Source organism: Liolophura sinensis, chromosome 12 (assembly GCF_032854445.1).
Source record: "Liolophura sinensis isolate JHLJ2023 chromosome 12, CUHK_Ljap_v2, whole genome shotgun sequence".
Classification (NCBI taxonomy): Eukaryota; Metazoa; Mollusca; class Polyplacophora; order Chitonida; family Chitonidae; genus Liolophura; species Liolophura sinensis.
The window spans coordinates 5,383,254-5,403,444 of NC_088306.1; the positions used below are offsets into that span (position 1 = coordinate 5,383,254).

Sequence of the window (20,191 nt, forward strand, 5' to 3'; positions counted from 1 at the left end):
GGGGGAGGGGGGATGTATGAGATAATGATATGGCATGGAGAAACATTTCACATGACGAAATTGCCTGGAACATCTGTGACTGTTTGCATTATCAAATCTTGAGTCAATACAGCAGGCTGCATTGCTGTAACAACTTAACTGAACGTTTGCTCTACAGCAGTTGACATTCACCAGGAAAGGCCGAATGCTATAAAATTTGTGGGGGCTGAGGCAGTAGTTTCCAGGCCCATCATGCGAGGGTCCTGAGGTCACCCGAGGTCCCGGAAGCTCTCCTCATTTATATCGCTGGAGACGCATTTAAGCAATTTCTAGTGGAAAAAATTGTGATAAATCTGGGATAAACTGCACTGCAGCAAATTGTCCTTTATTTATTAAACATTATTTATTTTTACTCAAACAGCTAAGCCGACGTCATTTGGTATATAGAAAAAAAAAACATTATTTCAGGGGGGCTTAGCTCCCCCACTTTAATTTCAAAGGGAGGGGGGTGCTTAGAAGCCCTAGCCTCCACAATTCCGCCACCTATGCTAATTGTTGTGAGAATTACAACTGCTGATGTACACGAGCGTTCCATCGTTACAGATGCAGCTTGTGGAATGGCGACTGACTTACCTCCCTTGACTAAAAAAAACAAACAAACACACTACATACATAAACTTCCTAATCATATATATATATGCTGAAGGGTTTAAAAAAAAAAAAGAACCGTAAAATATCATACACACTCTGATGTCATTGCATTAAAAACTTGTTAGCAAAATTGTGTGAATATATTGTTCTCAATGCTCATGCTAACTTGCTCAAACTAAGTGCAAAACCAGTTAAAAAGTCTCCATCTGCTGACTGCATGTAAAACGTGCAAACAGGACATTTCTGTTAAAACACCTCATTTCATCACTACAATATCTACTTGAGGTTTAAAAACCACAGTATCTCATCAGACTCGACTGAATGCTACCAGGTCTAATTTAAAACAAAAGCAACTCTTCAATGACAAGTGCATAAAAGGGAGGTAATGCACCATGGAGACCGCTCAATGCCATACAAGATTTCTCTCCCTTGCCCTCTGCCCTCTGAGCAGAGCGTCACATGTTCCAGGCCTGGTCAGGCAGGGGGTGTGCATGGCTCATCATCATGCATGGCCATTTTGTTTTTGACAAACATAGTCACTGTAACTAATGGTGATTTTTTCGCTGCGATATCTAGTAAGGCGGATGGAGCGTCGCACCTCGTGAGTTATAGAGCTCTTGTAACCTCCCTTTCGCATGAGCGAGTCTATTGTCTGGATACGGTCCCAACCTGTGGAAAACAACAGACTGAACATGTTATAATGACAACTACCTGATTCAGAATGCTCTACAGGATGGTCTGAGTTTAATTTACCTGGTCATGCCACTGATGTTTTACCTTGTAAGCAGGAATATTTTCTGATTGACCCATGGGATTAAGGAAACTCAGCCACAGCCCGATGGTAAGACTCGAGACATTGTTGGTTAGGATACATTTAACAAATAACCATTTATTACTGTCATATAGATTTTTTTTCTTGTAAGGCTAACTGGTAATAATCAACATTCTGTGCAATACTGAATATTATGTGTACTTACAATTTTGTATTTACTGTGAATACTTACTATGTTTCAGAACGGATTTTCTACAACAACCACACAAACCTCTTTACATAGAGATCAGCACATATTGACCAGAGCTGGATTTGAACCCCGTACCTCAGCAGTGGATCAGTGACAATAATGAGGCTTATGGGTGCAGGAAAAAAAGAGTGCTCAGAGTTAACCACTGCCCTTTGCCAGGTGGCTGACATAGCTCCCGACAAAGCTGCAGCTGAGACAGAGCTAGATCTTGAACAATCAATCCAGGGACCTTTCCTAGGTTAGCATGCTAGCGCAGCACATCGAATCCAGAGCCTCTATTTAATGCGGTTGCTGTGAGTTCAAGTCCAGTTCATGCTGGCTTCTTCTCCGGTTGTTTATGGGATAGTCTGCCAGCAACTTGTGGATGGTTTTGGGTTTCCCTCAAGCTCTGCTTGTTTTTTCCTCCTACCACAATGTGGGCAGGGGTTGTATTAGTGAAATATTCTTGAACGAAGTAAAATGCTAATCAAATAAGTAAATCAAACATCCAATCTCCCTGATCAGGGTTCTGATAGTTGCAAACCCAGCAGTAGGCCATCGATAGACCCCTCATGTCTCTCACCTTGCTCAACTGCAACTTCGGGTAAATATGTTGCAGTTTTTTTGTGTCCCTTTTCATTATAAAACTCAATGCGGATTCCGTGAACTCCAACCTTAAAAAGCAGATAAAAAAGGGTCAACACAAATAAGGAGTGTAATTTGCACCAGATTCATACATGTACCTTAGCTCTGCTAATCAGGTCCCATTTACATGTATTAGCCCCAGTCATCTGTACACACTACCTTCCAGCCATCTGTACACACTACCTCCCCACTCATCTGTACACAATACCTCCCCACTCATCTGTACACAATACCTCCCCAGTCATCTATACACACTACCTCCCCAGTCATCTATACACACTACCTCCCCAGTCATCTATACACACTACCTCCCAGTCATCTCAACACACTACCTCCCCAGTCATCTGTACACACCACCTCTCCAGTCATCTGTACACACTACCTCCACAGTCATCTGTACACACTACCACCCAGTCATCTGTACACACTACCTCCCCAGTCATCTCTACACACTACCTCCACAGTCATCTGTACACACTACCTCCCCAGTCATCTGAACACACTACCTCCCAGTCATCTGTACACACTACCTCCCCTGTCATCTGTACACACTATGTCCCAGTCGTCAGTGCACATTACCTTCCAGTTGACTACACATTATCTACATGTACCAGTTGTTGGTACACATTACATGCATGCACAGTTGCCTGTAGACATCTCCCAGTTATCTCTTTAAATTACTACCTACATGTAGTTGTCTCTACACACTACTTCCCAGTTATCTTGACACAATAACTTCCATTTATCTCCCACATTATTTCCACATACATGTATTAATCTTTATCTTTACACATTAATTAATTGTGTTATGGGTACATATTTCCACACAGTCATCTCCACACATTACCTCTCACATATCTTTAGACATTATGTCCCAGTTAGACATTACCTCCCAGTTATCGCTACACAGTGCCTTCCAGTTATATCCACACACAGTTATATCTCCCAGTTATCCGTGCACATTACCTCCCAGTGATCTGGGCAGATTACTTCCCAGTTATCTCCACACATTATCGCTAAGTTAACGCTACACATTACCTCCCGGTTAAAATGTATCTCCACACATTACCACCCAGTTATATCCACACATTATCCCTCAGTTATCGGTACACATTACCTCTCAGTTATTTGTGCACATTACCTCCCAGTTATCACTATACAGTGCCTCCCAGTTATCTGTGCACACTACCTCCCAGTTGTCATTATACAGTGCCTCCCAGTTATCTCCACACATTACCTCCCAATCCAGGAAATCCCCGGCGTCCTCAAAGTGGGTGAGTATAGACACAGATACATGGAGTTTGGGGAAATCCTCTTTTGTTATTGGACTAAATCGGCTATCTTTCATGGCACTGCAAACATGAATAGTTCAAATACATGTATATGATCAGGGTTATAGCCTGAATGATAAAATTCCAGAATATTTACTGTAGCATGGATTTTTATGCAAAAGAGACCTGAAGATCCTGATTTGATAATTTAATGTACATACACACATGCTTGGCATCAACAATGGAACATCACCCTTGCATTTAAACAAACCCTGAGCTCAATAAATGCAGTACTTTTGAGGTACCACCCCTAACATTTACCTTAAAGAAAGCTAAACTATGAAGTATGGTTCATCATACAGACAACTTAAAACTATGCGTAAATACACTTTCATTTAATGTTTTGAAGAGAGTTAAAGCCGTCTAAACTTTTGAATTCTAAACTTTTGAAACCTTTGAACTTTGGGCTTTATGGACCATACTATCAGAGTTTAGGAACTCTCACATCACAGTAAGTTTTTCCAACTTTAATAACGACACTTTATGTTGTAATAACTTTTTTAACCCATGAGTAAAAGATTACTGAAATAATGTTCTCAAAAATTCCTTCCTTCTGGTGAACATGAGGAAAAACAGGTGATGTGACGTCAAGAGTTCCTAGAGACTGTCAGTATGGCCCATAAAGTCCACCATAGAATTCAAATATCTGAATGCCTTTCAAAATAAATGCAAGTATTTTTACACAAAGTTTTCAGTTCTCTGTATGATGAACCTTATTTCATATTTTAGCTTTCTTTTACTTTAACATTTATTCTACTTACGCACGGAACACAAGAATATAATGTCACAAAATGAGCAATATATGTAAATTAATTCAACACGGAGCATCAACAATGGAACAGCTCCCTTATTGTGCCTTATTGTGATTCACATGTATGCAAAAGGGAAGCTCAGCATATGTAGTACATTTTAAAATACCATCACGGACATTTAGCTTAACACTGCTTTCACTGTTAGACACTAATGTTGACTCAAGGTATAACACTAGCTAAAATCTAGTGGTAAAGACTGGTAGAGAGTGGTACAAGGTGCTACATCCCTAGTGGTAAGGAGTGGTACAAATGGCTACCTACCTACTGGATTAGAGTGATACAAGTTTTACCTATGCACTGGTAAAGAGTGGTACAAGTGGTTACATTCCTAGTGGTAAAGAATGGTACAAATGGACACCTACCTTGTGGTAGACAGTGGTACAAAAAGAAGTGGTTATTAACCTACATGTAGTTGTACGAACTGTTTATAACTGTCTAGTGAAAAAGAGTGGTACAAGTGGTTACATTCCTAGTGGTAAAGAATGGTACAAATGGACACCTACCTTGTGGTAGACAGTGGTACAAAAAGAAGTGGTTATTAACCTACATGTAGTTGTACGAACTGTTTATAACTGTCTAGTGAAAAAGAGCAGTACAAGTGGTTAGCTACCTATTTATAAATCGTGGCACCAAATGGTTACTGACCTCATGGTAAAGAGTGGTACAAGTGGTTACCTATCTATTTGTAAATAATGGCACAAATGGTATACCTACCTGGTTGTAAAGAATGGTACAAGTGGCTATCTACCTATTTGTAAATAGCTTTAGAAGTGGTTACCCACCTAGTGGTAAATAATGGTACAAGTGGTTATCCACCTAGTGGTGAAGAATGGTACAAGTGGTTACCTACCTATTTGCAAAAAGTGATACAAATGGTTACCCACCTATGTGGTAAGGTGTAGTACAAGTGGATATCTACCTATTTTAAAAAGTGATACAAATGGTCACCCACCTATATGGTAAGGTGTAGTACAACTGGATATCTACCTAGTGGTGAAGAGTGGTACACATGGTTACCTACCTAGTGGTGAAGAGTGATACACATGGTTACCTACCTAGTGACTGCATATTCCCTGAGACCATTATGAAGGCTCATAGCTGAAAAGGTGCCTATACAACCACGTAGTCGTCGGTCACGCCCCATTTTCCAGGTGACAAATAAAGGGCTGCGGAGAGACAACAGATAGATGTACACGTACATACTCCATTACATGTGTTCACTGATTTGATTTGGCAGCGTTTCAATCGTATTACCTTTTCACGTACAAGTTTATTGGAGAAGTGCATGAGGGAGATTGCCTGGATATTGGATAGATGTACAGGTAAAATCACATGACCTTCAAGCTGGCTGGCTGTGGTTTTATATCTGAACCCTGGCAGCCTGAGCTTTTGTGTATTTATACTGAAAACACACACATTTTTCACATATTTATTTGACCGGTGTTTTGTTTCGCCATACTCAAGAATAGTTAACTTATACAACGGCCAACAGCATTATGGTGGGAAGCCTGCCGAAACCCAGCACAATCATCCACAGGTTGCTGGCAGGCCTTCCAATGTACAGCCAGAGAGGAAGCCAGCATAATGGACACAATGGACAGCATTGTAGGTTCCTGGTTCACTGCGACACACTGGCACACTAACCACCTCGGCCATGGCGGCTACCCCCCACGCAGTCTGGGATTTTATATCTGAGGTTGTGTGTATAAACACAGGCTGTCTGGGGTTTTATGTATGAACACAGGATGTCTGAGTTTAATGTGTATAAACACAGGCTTTGTGGGGTTTAATGTATGAATACAGACTGTCTGGGGTTTAATGTATAAACGCAAGCTGCCTGGGATTTTATGTATAAACACAGGCTGTCTGGGGTTTTATGTATAAACACAGGTTGTCTGGGGTTTTATGTATGAACACAGGATGTCTGGGGCTTAATGTATGAATCCAGACTGTCTGGGGTTTAATGTATAAAGGCAAGCTGTCTGGGGTTTTATGTATAAACACAGGTTGTCTGGGGTTTTATGTATAAACACAGGCTGCCTGGGGTTTAATGTATGAACACAGGTTGTCTGGGGTTTAATGTATAAACACAGGCTGTATGGGGTTTAATGTATAAACACAGGCTGTATGGGGTTTAATGTATAAACACAGGCTGTATGGGGTTTAATGTATGAACACAGGCTGTCAGAGGTTTTATGTATAAACACAGGTTGTCTGGGGTTTTATGTATAAACACAGGCTGCCTGGGGTTTAATGTATGAACACAGGTTGACTGGGGTTTAATGTATAAACAAAGGCTGTATGGGGTTTAATGTATAAACACAGGCTGTATGGGGTTTAATGTATAAACACAGGCTGTATGGGGTTTAATGTATGAACACAGGCTGTCAGAGGTTTTATGTATAAACACAGGCTGTCTGGGGTTTAATGTATAAACACAGGATGTCTGAATTTAATGTGTATAAAGACAGGCTTTCTGGGGTTTAAAGTATCAATACAGACTGTCAGGGGTTTAATGTATAAATACAGACTGTCTGGGTTTAATGTATGAATACAGAGTGTCTGGGGTCTATGTATAAACACAGGCTGTCTTGGGTTTTATGTATGAACACCGGTTGCCTGGTGTTTTATGTATGAACAAAGGTTGTGTGAGGTTTTATGTATGAACACAGGTTGTGTGAGGTTTTATGTATGAACACAGGTTGTGTGGGGTTTTATGTATGATCACAAGTTGTGTGGGGTTTTATGTATGATCACAAGTTGTGTGGGGTTTTATATATTTTCTTATTATTTGGTATGTTTTGTTTTTTTCCTACTAGGATTCTTTATGAGAAAGTTGTCGGAGAATGTACCGGTACTGAAAATCATCTGATAACGCAATAGTTTATACTTCACCTGTCTTGATTCTCGTATGTCATGCCGCACATGTTGAATTGTATGAACTGCTTGAGAGTGTGTGTTGTTAATCTTAAAAATAGCAAGCTCACTTCTGCAGTTTTATTCATTTGTCACGCTGCTGAGACAATTAAGTTCCGGGTTATGACTCAAGACAGCATTGTTTTTATTTGTATATAGTGTTATTCCTGGTAGTTTTCATAGGTTTATCTAAATTTGTCAGTTGTTAATAATTGTGTTATCAGATGATTGTCAGTACCAGTACAATCTCCTACACCTTTCTCATACAGAATCGTAGTAAGGAAATAAAACACACCAAATAATTTAAAAAATAATAAATTTTTATGGGAACCTCTTACATCAGTCTCTTCAACCATCTCAACCTATAGAGAAATTTTTTCTGTAGAATTTATGCATACAATTATTTTAAAAATGACCCTAAAAATGAGTTGATTGTGTCACTTGAGATAGGAGCTTAATAAAACTGTGCCAATTATTTCTCTACACCTCATAGTTTTTTCAGAAAGTTTGATCAGCTCTAACGGTTGAAGAATTACAGTGTGTACTTGTACATACCATAGATATTCAACCTTTTCAACCATTACAGAACTTTTGTCTGTTAAATTAATGTGGACAATTATTATGAAAATGAGAAGTTAATCTGATACAGACATGCATGTATATTGCTTGGAAATGCCCCACAGCTGGACTCTATGGTGCATACAACATCTACATACCACATCCTTGTGTACATAGCAACCTTTATCATCATACAGCTGTAGCTTAAGCCAAACCAATGGTCAGTCTGGAGACCTGTCAATAGGCACAGCTGATGTGTCTATTTCTGGCCTGTCAGTAATCAGAGTTATAGCACATGTACATGGGTCAGGCCAGCAGGCTAAAAGGTCAGGCTATGGACATGATGGACACCAGATTGTACCTACACATAGCAATACAGTACTAGTCTTAGTGTATTTTTGTATGTATATATGCAAAATAATATATAATCACTGGGTGCAAACCCAGGGCTGTACAATGAAATCCTGCTCAGGGCCGTACAATGAAACCCTGCTCAGGGCCGTACGATGAAACCTATCTCAGGACCGTAGAAAGAAATCTAGGTTTGCACAATGAAACCCAGGGCCGTACAGTAAAACCCAGGGCCGTACAATGAAACCCAGGTTTGCACAATGAAACCCAGGGCCATACAATGATATCCTGGGCCACACAATGAAACCCAGGTTTGTACAATGAAACCCAAGTTTGCACAATGAAACCCAGGTTTGCACAATAAAACCCAGGGCCATAGGTTTGCACAATGAAACCCAGGGCAGTGCAATGAAACCCAGGGCCGTACAATGAAACCAAGCACTGTACACTGAAACCCAGGATATCACACTTTAATCACTTTGGCTATCCTAAATACTGAGCTTTAATTTAGCCCCTACATATATACATGCATACAAATTTTAGAACCCTTGACTGGTGACTGGTAGAATTAGACCAGGGAGATACTAGACCAGTTTACTGAGCCATACATGAGTTATTTATTTATTTATTTCATTGGTGTTTTATGCCGTACTCAAGAATATTCCCCTTATACGATGGTGGCCAGCATTATGGAAGGAGGAAACCTGACAGAGCCCGGGGGAACACACAACCATCCGCAGGTTGTTCCCAGACATTCTCATGTAGGACTGGAGAGGAAGCCAGCATTAGCTGGACTTGACCTCACATCAGCCGCATTGGTGAGAGGCTCCTGGGTCATTGTGCCGTGATGGCGTGCTAACCACCAGGGCCACGGAGATCCCCAATACATGAAGTATTTATTTTATTTCATTGGTGTTTATGCCGTATTCTTAAGTTACCCGACAGCTGCCAGCATTATGGTGGGACGAAAACCGGGCAGTGCCCGGGGGAACCCACGACCATCCGCAGGTTGCTGGCAGACCTTCCCATGTGCTGCTAGAGAGGAAGCCAACTTTAGCTGGACTTCACAGCGGCCTGATCAGTGGGAGGCTCCTGAGTTATTGCACGGTGCTGGTGTGCTACCCCCCCCCCCCTCAGCCACAGAGGCGCCCAACACACTATTTAAGATCATCATATCTTACACTTACACATAAGTACAAGTACAAGCTACTTTGTATTCATCTGTATGTCTACATGCAGCAGAAAAAATAGCTACAGAAATTGTAATTGTCTATTGATATTGTCATATTACTCATGACTATTGCAGATGAAGAAGCTTCGAACTTCATTGTAGGCCTTAATTACACACATATTTGAACTGATATCTACGATATTGCCATTACCCAAATTTTAACACCGTTCTTTTACCACACCTACATAAGTCACATCATGGATGAGTATCACCTGACAGAAAAAAAATTAAAGGTCAAAATACATCGAAATTCCTCCTCATAACTGAAGCCCAACCTTGACAATTAAGGTTTTATCACAATTAGAACATGTAATCATTACCATAACTGTAAAATACCAGTACTGTAATAGTACTAAAGCCAATACAAAGAATGTATTTAACTTCCTAGCTTGGTCTTCTTAATCGCTTGGCTTTAGTAACAAAGTGTTTTATTTGACAACCACCGTGTTATTTGTGAGAGTAAACAAAGAAACAAAAATGTGGCTATATTTAGGGGTTACACTTTCATGTTGATAGCTATCACATATATACGAACACCCCTAAAAAGCAAAATGGACTCCACTAGTGTCAATAATGCAGGGTATGCGGGAAGGCGATAGACGCTGGATTCGTGTGAAAATGTAGCGAAAATTGGCCACATATTACCCAATCAAACACACTGACACACTCTTGAGAACCTCGCTCATGTAGGGCCGCTCAGGGAAATGTAAATAAGAATTGATAGCCGTGTAAAGAGTCGAGTTAGAATGAATATTTCCCATAAAATCCACCAGCAGGGACGGCCATACTCACTATGAATCGTTGGTAAACGACGGAATCTTGGGTGGGTCATAACTGTATAAATGGCTGTGTAGGACGTCAAAACAGAAGAAACACATCTCCACGGAGGCGACAGTGTAGCCATTTTTGTGGGGGTTTGGATGAACTGATGAGCCGTTGCAGCATATGGATGGCATAGAATTATTGAGCTTCTGCTTCTTCACCCCACAACAGCTTGCGGCCATTTTTGAATGAACTGTCTCGCCAGGGTTTTCTCCCGTTACCTACGGAGATCTCCGCCAGCTGAATGGTTTCGTGGGCAAAACTGAATGTCAGTACACCTGGGCGTAAGTGTTCGAGTGTCGGAGAGACTCACAGAGGGCGCTGTGCATGTCAAAGGTCGAGGAGGAAACGCGACGAGGTAAAACCTTTGCTTATTTCGGTTGTTAATATCAACAAAAAACCGGATATACTAGTTGCCTGTGATTGGATAAATCTTTCTTTAAGGAAGAATGCATAATGGGATGTTGTCAATTTAAAATAATGAACTCTCTTCGCACCACATTTAGATCGACTCCTTCACTCAGTTGTATAACAGTCAATGCGCCAGCAGCCTACATTTTCTTTTTTTACAACTCGGACAATCTTCACCACACTGTCACAATATTCAGATTTTGAAGACTGTGTAGAAGCACTTGAACTACGTTTAATTTGTATTATGTAGAGAAAATTGATAGTACCCCAATCTGATATATTATACTAATTTAGCGGGCAAAATGATCTCCCTCATTTAACATGCCAAGGCTGTCTATGACTACATGTGTGCTTACCCGTGGCGCTGAATGACCAATAACACATGTAGCGTATTTACTCAGAAACTGATACTTCTAAGCAAATGTCTGTGTCAAAGGACACATGGAAGGCTTGTATATCACATTGTCCTCACAGCATCAGTGATTGTCGATTGCCACTGCGGGTTAAAGCGGGTTAAAATGTTGTCATACACTTGTCAGAGCTGCAGGCCATGCCCACAATGGGTATATGAGATTTAAACCTTGCAGAGCTGAATTACTGTGCAGACTGATGTCGTTTTTCTCTGTGACGCTAAATTTATAACGTGCACAGCTAAATTACTGCGCAGACTGACGTAATTTTTCTTTGTAACCCTGCATACCATGGCGCATCATTGTGACGTCACGCCACTATACCAGTGCTGTCTGCAGTCGATATAGCTAGCACAATTGTTTATTAGCTCAGGTTTACATATACTCTAGATTAGCTTTCTATTCTTATAAATAATGTAGGGACAAAATCGTTGTCCCTGTGTTGACAAGGGTATATGGGGATTTGGACGCTGGGTATGAAATGTGGCTCAGGTTTCAAATTACACTCCCAGGGTTGAAGTCTGCCCTCCTGGCAAATTTCTTGTGCATGAAATTTTTTTTCAGACAACTGTTGGCTCAATTTTCTTCAGTGTGACAAGGAATCATGGTAATAGTGTTATGAACATGTGCAAACAGAATGATACAGGTTGATTTCCTGACTTCTGTTTACTTCTTCTCATGAGTTAATGTTTGATTTCAGAGAGAATGGCTCGTATGCTAAAGGGAGGCCACTCTGACAGTGTTCTGTGTGTGGAGTGCAAGGAGCATCTCCTGGTGAGTGGAGGGGAAGGGGGAGAACTCTGTACCTGGGACCTCCGAACAGAAGAGCTCACCCACAAACTGACTAAATCTGATGGCTGCACTTCAATATGTCTTCCCAAAAACAAACCAGACACTCTGTATGCTTCCTTCAGGGAAAATGTTGAACAGTACGATGTTCGTAACTTTGATTCTCCTGTGGACTCCCTTCCCGTCTGTGATGATGAAATTAATCAGATTGTTCTAAATGATAAGGAGGAGTTTCTTGCAGCTTGCGATGACACAGGTAACGTGAAAGTATTCACTGTTAGAGCTGGTGAAAACAAGGTGTTCAAAACCTTGAGGAACAAACACACGAACATCTGCTCCTCAGTGACGTTTCGTCCGGGAAAACCCTGGGATATTGTGACTGGAGGGTTTGATTTCAACCTCATACACTGGGATTTTGGCAAGTTGAAGGTTTTGAACATGTGGAATATGCAGGAATTAATAAGTGATGAGAGTTTGGACAGTGTTAACTACCTCCTGAACCCCCCATTTGTTCATCATGTTAACGTGAATCCTGATGGAACCTTGGTGGCCTGTGGCCTTGGAAATGGGGGTGTGCTACTAATGGACTCTTCCAGACGGCATCTGAAGAAGGAGCACTACTTTCAGGCTCATTCGCAGGGCGTTTCTCAGGTTCATTTTGTTGACAGTACAAAGTTTATAACAGGAAGTAACGATGAACAGATCTTGATGTGGGACTTGTCGCGGGGCGAAGGCGCAGGAGAGGCGGCAGCTGCCCCCACACCCATCACGAATGGGCACAGAACTAACCCAGCCCCAGTTGTGCCCGCTTTAACTGAGAACGTCATCTGTCACAAAATTGATCACAAGTTCAAGATAAACTGGTTGACACCTGTCACACGGAATGGGGTTTTAGCTGTGGCAGTCGCTGATCAGCGGTCAGACATAAGTTTATACGCAATTCCTTGATATTAGGTTGTTAAGTTTCCTGTAAGGTTGATAACTGTACATAACCTGTATACAAATCCTCAGAATGTGCCATCAGGTGCTTACAACTAGGACTGTCGTGGAAAAAAACATGAAGGTTTTTACCCCAAACTTTAAATAATGACACTGTGACCGTGCATCAAGAATGTGCTGTAAAATGCCCTCGAAGAGCCTTTAAGCCTGTGACTGAAAGCAATTTGTATGAAAACTAAACCTTTTATGCGTAAAACGTCATATTTTTATCACCAATGCAGTCACCAGTGCAGCTCACCAATGCAGCTCATGATGGCTTCCTCTCCGGCCGTACGTGGAAAGGTCTGCCAGCAACCTGCGGACGGTCGTGGGTTTACCCCAGGCTCTGCCTGTTTTCCTCCCACCATAATGCTGCCGGCTGTCCTATAAGTGAAATATTCTTGAGTACAGCGTAAAACATCAATCAAATAAATAAATCAGTCAAATCCTATTTTTGTTGAAATACGTATTAGCTCTAGTACAGCTTCAAGCCAGGATATAATCTTCAAGTTGGTGCAGGACATGATTGGAAAATTTTTCAAACTACCCACATTATAGACCTTTCCGAACTGTCAATCAAGAACATGCAGTTGACCAATCATGAGCAGTATGGTTGCGAATAGGTCCAAAGGATGTCCCACACATTGGTTACAAATGTTCAATCCTTCTGTGACGTCATGACGTCACAGTTGCTTCCATCGGGAATGGAATGAGAAGTAATGTTGTCATGAGAAGTGATGGTGGGACATCAGATGTGTTAGATCCATCCATTGGAAATGTTGTTTACCGGACAGTTTTGTGATCTACCAAACAGCTGACCCATGCCAAAATCGTACTGGATGATTTTCTGCTTAATAGGTAATGATCTACAGCTTGTATACTAGTACATGCATACAAACATGCAGTCATTAATGATAAACAGTGTTCTTCATGTGAGGAATAAACATCTGAAAACCTAAACTCGCCTCCAAAGTAGCATTCTATCTCTGGTAATGATGTCAGGGAGCACGATGTGGCTTATACATGTAGTTGTTAGGTGTACAAACATCTGAAAACCTTAACTTGCCTCCAAAGTAGCATTCTATCTCTGGTAATAATGTCAGGGAGCACGATGGGGCTTATACATGTAGTTGTTAGGTGTACAAACATCTGAAAACCTAAACTTGCCTCCAAAGTAGCATTCTATATCTGGTAATAATGTCAGGGAGCACGATGGGGCTTATACATGTAGTTGTTAGGTGTACAAACATCTGAAAACCTAAACTTGCATCCAAAGTAGCATTCTGTCTCTGGTAATGATGTCAGGGAGCACGATGTGGCTTATGCATGTAGTTGTTAGGTGTACAAACATCTGAAAACCTAAACTTGCATCCAAAGTAGCATTCTGTCTCTGATAATGATGTCAGGGAGCATGATGTGGCTTATACATGTAGGTGTAAGGTGTACAAACATCTGAAAACCTAAACTTGCATCCAAAGTAGCATTCTGTCTCTGGTAATGATGTCAGGGAGCATGATGTGGCTTATACATGTAGGTGTAAGGTGTACAAACATCTGAAAACCTAAACTTGCATCCAAAGTAGCATTCTGTCTCTGGTAATGATGTCAGGGAGCACGATGTGGCTTATGCATGTAGTTGTTAGGTGTACAAACATCTGAAAACCTAAACTTGCCTCCAAAGTAGCATTCTATCTCTGGTAATAATGTCAGTGAGCACGATGGGGCTTATACATGTAGGTGTAAGGTGTACAAACATCTGAAAACCTTAACTTGCCTCCAAAGTAGCATTCTATATCTGGTAATAATGTCAGGGAGCACGATGTGGCTTATACATGTAGGTGTAAGGTGTACAAACATCTGAAAACCTAAACTTGCATCCAAAGCAGCATTCTGTCTCTGGTAATGATGTCAGGGAGCTCGATGTGGCTTATGCATGTAGTTGTTAGGTGTACAAACATCTGAAAACCTAAACTTGCATCCAAAGCAGCATTCTGTCTCTGGTAATGATGTCAGGGAGCATGATGTGGCTTATACATGTACTTGTAAGGTGTACAAACATCTGAAAACCTAAATTTGCATCCAAAGTAACATTCTGTCTCTGGTAATGATGTCAGGGAGCACGATGTGGCTTATACATGTAGTTGTAAGGTGTACAAACATCTGAAAACTTAAACTTGCCTCCAATGTAGCATTCTGTCTCTGGTAATGATGCCAGGGAGCACGATGTGGCTTATACATGTAGTTGTAAGGTGTACAAACATCTGAAAACCTAAACTTGCCTCCAAAGTAGCATTCTATCTCTGGTAATGATGCCAGGGAGCACGATGTGGCTTATACATGTAGTTGTAAGGTGTACAAACATCTGAAAACCTAAACTTGCCTCCAAAGTAGCATTCTATCTCTGGTAATGATGTCAGGAAGCACGATGTGGCTTATACATGTAGTTGTACGGTGTACAAACATCTGAAAACCTAAACTTGCATCCAAAGTAGCATTCTATCTCTGGTAATGATGCCAGGGAGCACGATGTGGCTTATACATGTAGTTGTAAGGTGTACAAACATCTGAAAACCTAAACTTGCATCCAAAAATACCCTAATTCCTCAACCTTTTCATGAATGAAAGAGCAAATTCCAGTGCAGTTCGCTACATTGGTTGGATTGATCAGTTTCATGGCTTCACAGAAAATATAATTTTATCAGTCTGCACAGAGCAATGCCTTTAGAATATGGTTAAATTAACACCTTGCAAATGTGGGAAAAGGTTGAAGATGTTAGCAAGCATGGTGTGGCTTGTATATGAAGTTGTAAGGTGCACAACTCCCAAGCACATAATCCTTTACAGCACGTTGGACGTGCTGGCTTCAAATCACTGACACCATTATCAAATTTTGTACAGAAATCTTGAACAACTTCTCACTATGCTTCATACACAGACAACCTCTTCATCTAAAATATTTGCAGCATGATTCTGACCAACATCTGAGACAATTTTATTGACGAATACTGATCAAATAGTTCCATGTGAGGACACCAGTGTTTAGGCTAAGTTGGAACAAGCATATGTGGGTCGCACTAACTCCAAAGGTCAAGTCTGTCTAGTGGTGGCAGTGATGTAAAGCGAGTGAGGAGAGTGGTGCATACGCTGTATGTATGTACCTGTGCTTGTGGTTTAACATTTTTCAGTCATATGACGAGGAGGAGTTAAGTGTGTATACGTATAATGTGTCATCTTGTGGTAGGGAGAGTTCATACCGCCAAAGTGCTGATGTATCTGATGTATCATGCCGAAGCTAACAGACATGACTCCCCCTCCCAGTCACATTTTGCTGATACCAGGTCAATCAGTTGTGTCCTTACTAACCTCTCGGTGCTCAGCGCCAAGCGAGGCAGCAACAAGTATCATTTTTAAAGTCTTTGGCATAACCCGACCCAGGTTTTGTCCTGAGGTCTCCTGACTTTAAGGTGAATGCTCTAATGATCAGGGCACCGAAGTGCTCTGTGCTGAAAGGAATATGCCCCAAGCACTGGTACAGTAGCACATTAGGCCCAATTTGGTGTGGCACTCGTACAGTTGCACATTAGTACCAATTTGGTGGGGCACTAGTACAGTAGCAGTTTAGGCCCAATTTGGTGGGGCACTGATGGCAGTAGCACATCAAGCCCAATTTGGTGGTGCACTGATGGCAGTAGCACATCAAGCCCAATTCAATGGGACACTGATGGCAGTAGCACTTTAGGCCCAATTCGGTGGGGCACTGATGGCACAGCACATTAGGCCCAATCTGGTGGGGCACTGATGGCAGTAGCACATTAGGTCCAATCTGGTGGGACACTGATGGCAGTAGCACATTAGGCCCAATCTGGTGGGACACTGATGGCAGTAGCACATTAGGCCCAATCTGGTGGGACACTGATGGCAGTAGCACATTAGGTCCAATCTGGTGGGACACTGATGGCAGTAGCACATTAGGTCCAATCTGGTGGGACACTGATGGCAGTAGCACATTAGGTCCAATCTGGTGGGACACTGATGGCAGTAGCACATTAGGCCCAATCTGGTGGGGCACTGATGGCAGTAGCACATTAGGCCCAATCTGGTGGGACACTGATGGCAGTAGCACATTAGGCCCAATCTGGTGGGACACTGATGGCAGTAGCACATTAGGCCCAATCTGGTGGGACACTGATGGCAGTAGCACATTAGGCCCAATCTGGTGGGGCACTGATGGCAGTAGCACATAAGGCCCAATCTGGTGGGGCACTGATGGCAATAGCACATTAGGCCCAGTCTGGTGGGACACTGATGGCAGTAGCACATTAGGCCCAGTTCGGTGGGGCCCTACTGACGACAGTAGGGCGAGATAAGCAATGGGCAGCAGTGCCTATGGTGTCATTTACACATCTGTTGAAGACCACTTGACTTAAAATTCCACCATCAGGGCGTGTACCTCACACCTGGGACAGTCCATCAGTAACTTGCCAAAGGTCAATGGTTTACGCCCGCCACTTCATGTAGCTCAAACCAAAATACTGATGGCCATTCAGGTATTAGTGAAATATTCTTGAGTAGATATCAAACATACGTGTACACCAAGAAACTGAATTTACGATGTAGCTAGGATACCTTAGCTAGGATAAACTGATTTCACCAAGCATTTGGTAATTACACGTAGCTTTATGACATGAGAAATTTTGACCTGGAATTCCAAGCAACCAAATTAGTAGTACATGTATAATGAAAAATACATATTGAATGCCATAACTTTCTTTTACTTTTATTGTAAATCTGTATTGCACAGTAAGTAGTATTTTGACGGAATCACTTTCGGCTATCTTAACATTCCCAGCAAGAAACAGGTAACACAATCCAAGAAATAGCCATATATCAGCTAGGAACCACAAATTATTCAATCACAAACCTTAGCAAAGCCAGGGAAAATTAGCCAGCTCAGTAGAAAATATCAAGATGGGGTCAATAACGGGGAACTTGTGAAACGCTCAGTATCAGGACTTTGATGTCATTTAATTGAAATGAAATGTTTCTTACTGGCTCATCATCATGACCTAACCTTAAAAGCAGTACAGTGTAGAAATTGAAACACTGTAGACGTTGAGCTACATTCCAGTTTTGATGTAGCAGTGGCTCAATGTCCTGCTTCACACTAATACCACCTTATAAAAAAACGTGCTGCCATCCCATGTGAAACAAATGTGTACAGCTGTACATACCAATCAAAAAAGATTTTTGGGGGGACAGAGGTTTAAATGTGTCATCATTTCACCAGCAGTTTTGTGCATGGTTTGAAGTGAAAACTGACAACAAATCATTTAAAAATCTGCAGTATGTAAATTACATGTAACGGGATAGATCTATAATAGACAAGTCAGCATTTCCTTACTTCATAAATCTGAACATAAGACAGCAATGAAGTTTTATCCAAAGGAGATATTATCTGCACTTCTTAGTGTATATGCAGGTGAAATCATATAATGTTAACAATATATACTGATACTCAACAAAAATATACACACTCAAAGCAATTTTATATTGTTTTCTTTCAGTCTTAAATGACATGTTAACGATAAGGGGACATAATCCTTGTCAACTGTGGCTTTAATTTCCACCCGATTTTACGGAAATAATCCAAGAGCTATGAAAGTGTGAAAACAGAATGGACGGTAATCACGGTTCATGCTCTTCGTGATTCTGACTTGAAGACACTCAGTATTGACCCTAGTCGATGAGTTAACATGTTACTTAATATTGAGAGAAAACAACATAGAATTGCTTAGTGGGTTTATATTTTTGTTGAGCGTGACATTTGCAATTAGCATACACAAAGCAGCATTATTCTGTCCTGACAAACACAGGTACACACAGGTACAAGTGTTAAATATACACGTGAGGATTTTATACAGGCACACTGTATATGAAAGAGAACATTTCATTGGAGTTAAATATTCAGATACAACCAATCACAACTCGGCTTTGTCAACTACACACACAAGTATACAAAACTTGGACGGTCTAATACACACGAAGAAATCCTGGTACCTCTGCATGCACCTACAACAAACACTAACAGACAGATAACATTTGACCTCTGAACTTCGCAGTGCCATCACACCAACAAGCAGACCAATCACTACACTCCGGTACCTTGATTCTTGGCCAATGGGAATGTATGTCCATAAAGGCACTATCATGGTAAAGTTCTGAAGTAAAAATGAATCTAAAAATGTTCTCACTTCTACACTTTAATAGATATGTGTTAGCAAATTCCAGAACTGAAAAACTGAAAAACATTAGCTAAATGCTAGCATGAAAACAAACCAGGTCCTGCAAGGTTTAACTGCCATGAATTACCAATTACTTTTCTGAAGATACAACTGCTAAGATTGTAGACGTTCAAAGAATAAGGAGCAGCCAATTAAGATTTGAAAATAAGCCAAAATTATGAAAGGTAGAAGGTAAACGAAAATGAATTATTCCCACTGACTGGCCGGTTTAAGATGCCGCCCCAGATGGAATATGAAAACATTACATCTGCCACATACAATCCTTTAACGGAGAGTACAAAGGTCTGGTGCCACTTCCACAAAATAAGACCGCAAGGCGATGTCATTTACGAAAGACTAATTTACAATATTTTGTGAAAGAGGAGACTTGACTACATGAACTGAACTGCTTTGAGCCTTCTCTGAAGTGTGTCAAGGATCACACTGAATCTCGGTGCAAAGAAGGGGAAACCATCAAAAACAAGATTTGAATATATGCATTCATCTGATAAATATTTAACACGAGAAATTTTTAGTAACATTATTTTATCACTGTATTTAATTACTATTAAAGATCTATTAATAGATCCTGAAAGCAGGGTTAAATGATAAAGACCGAGATCGGAGTCTGAACAGCTTTCATAACATGTCGGAAAAAAAAATGTGCTGCACAAAAGCCTGTTAGTTTTGGAGGATAATACAGACGAACAATTTTCTGTCGTTTCCAATTTTGCCTGATGTGACATCATGCGAGAACATCTGGCATCACCGAATGCTGAGATACACCCGAGTAGCCATCACATAAGGAATATTACCATTTCACATCCGAAAAATTTTACAGAAAATGCCAAAGATTGTGTTTTTGAGGACCCATCACTACTTATAGAGGTTAACATTTGTTACTTATTCATCACCAATCTTTTTGAACCTGGCTATTGGCTAAGTGTTCCATAGGGTGTACTACATGTCATTTCATTATTTCTGCCTAGATCCTGTTGAACTGAAGTAGCACTTTATAGACTGCCT

At 41.0% G+C, this 20,191-nt stretch overlaps 2 protein-coding genes across 2 annotated transcripts; one reads left to right on the forward strand and one right to left on the reverse strand.

The window, feature by feature from the left end:
- Positions 1-2: 2 nt before the first annotated feature.
- On the reverse strand, positions 3-10,582 carry LOC135479271 (nuclear protein AMMECR1-like). Its single transcript, XM_064759087.1, has 5 exons — positions 10,268-10,582; positions 5,475-5,585; positions 3,514-3,628; positions 2,215-2,305; positions 3-1,299 (listed from the first exon to the last, which is right to left on the reverse strand). Exons 1-5 carry the CDS (start codon positions 10,477-10,479, stop codon positions 1,133-1,135), a joined length of 696 nt encoding a protein of 231 aa, XP_064615157.1. The 5' UTR covers positions 10,480-10,582; the 3' UTR covers positions 3-1,132.
- A 52-nt stretch (positions 10,583-10,634) lies between these two features.
- LOC135479399 (WD repeat-containing protein 53-like) lies at positions 10,635-13,835 on the forward strand. Its single transcript, XM_064759223.1, has 2 exons — positions 10,635-10,655; positions 11,819-13,835. The coding sequence occupies exon 2, from the start codon at positions 11,824-11,826 to the stop codon at positions 12,853-12,855; it is 1,032 nt and encodes a 343-aa protein (XP_064615293.1). The 5' UTR covers positions 10,635-10,655; positions 11,819-11,823; the 3' UTR covers positions 12,856-13,835.
- The last annotated feature ends 6,356 nt before the right edge of the window (positions 13,836-20,191 follow it).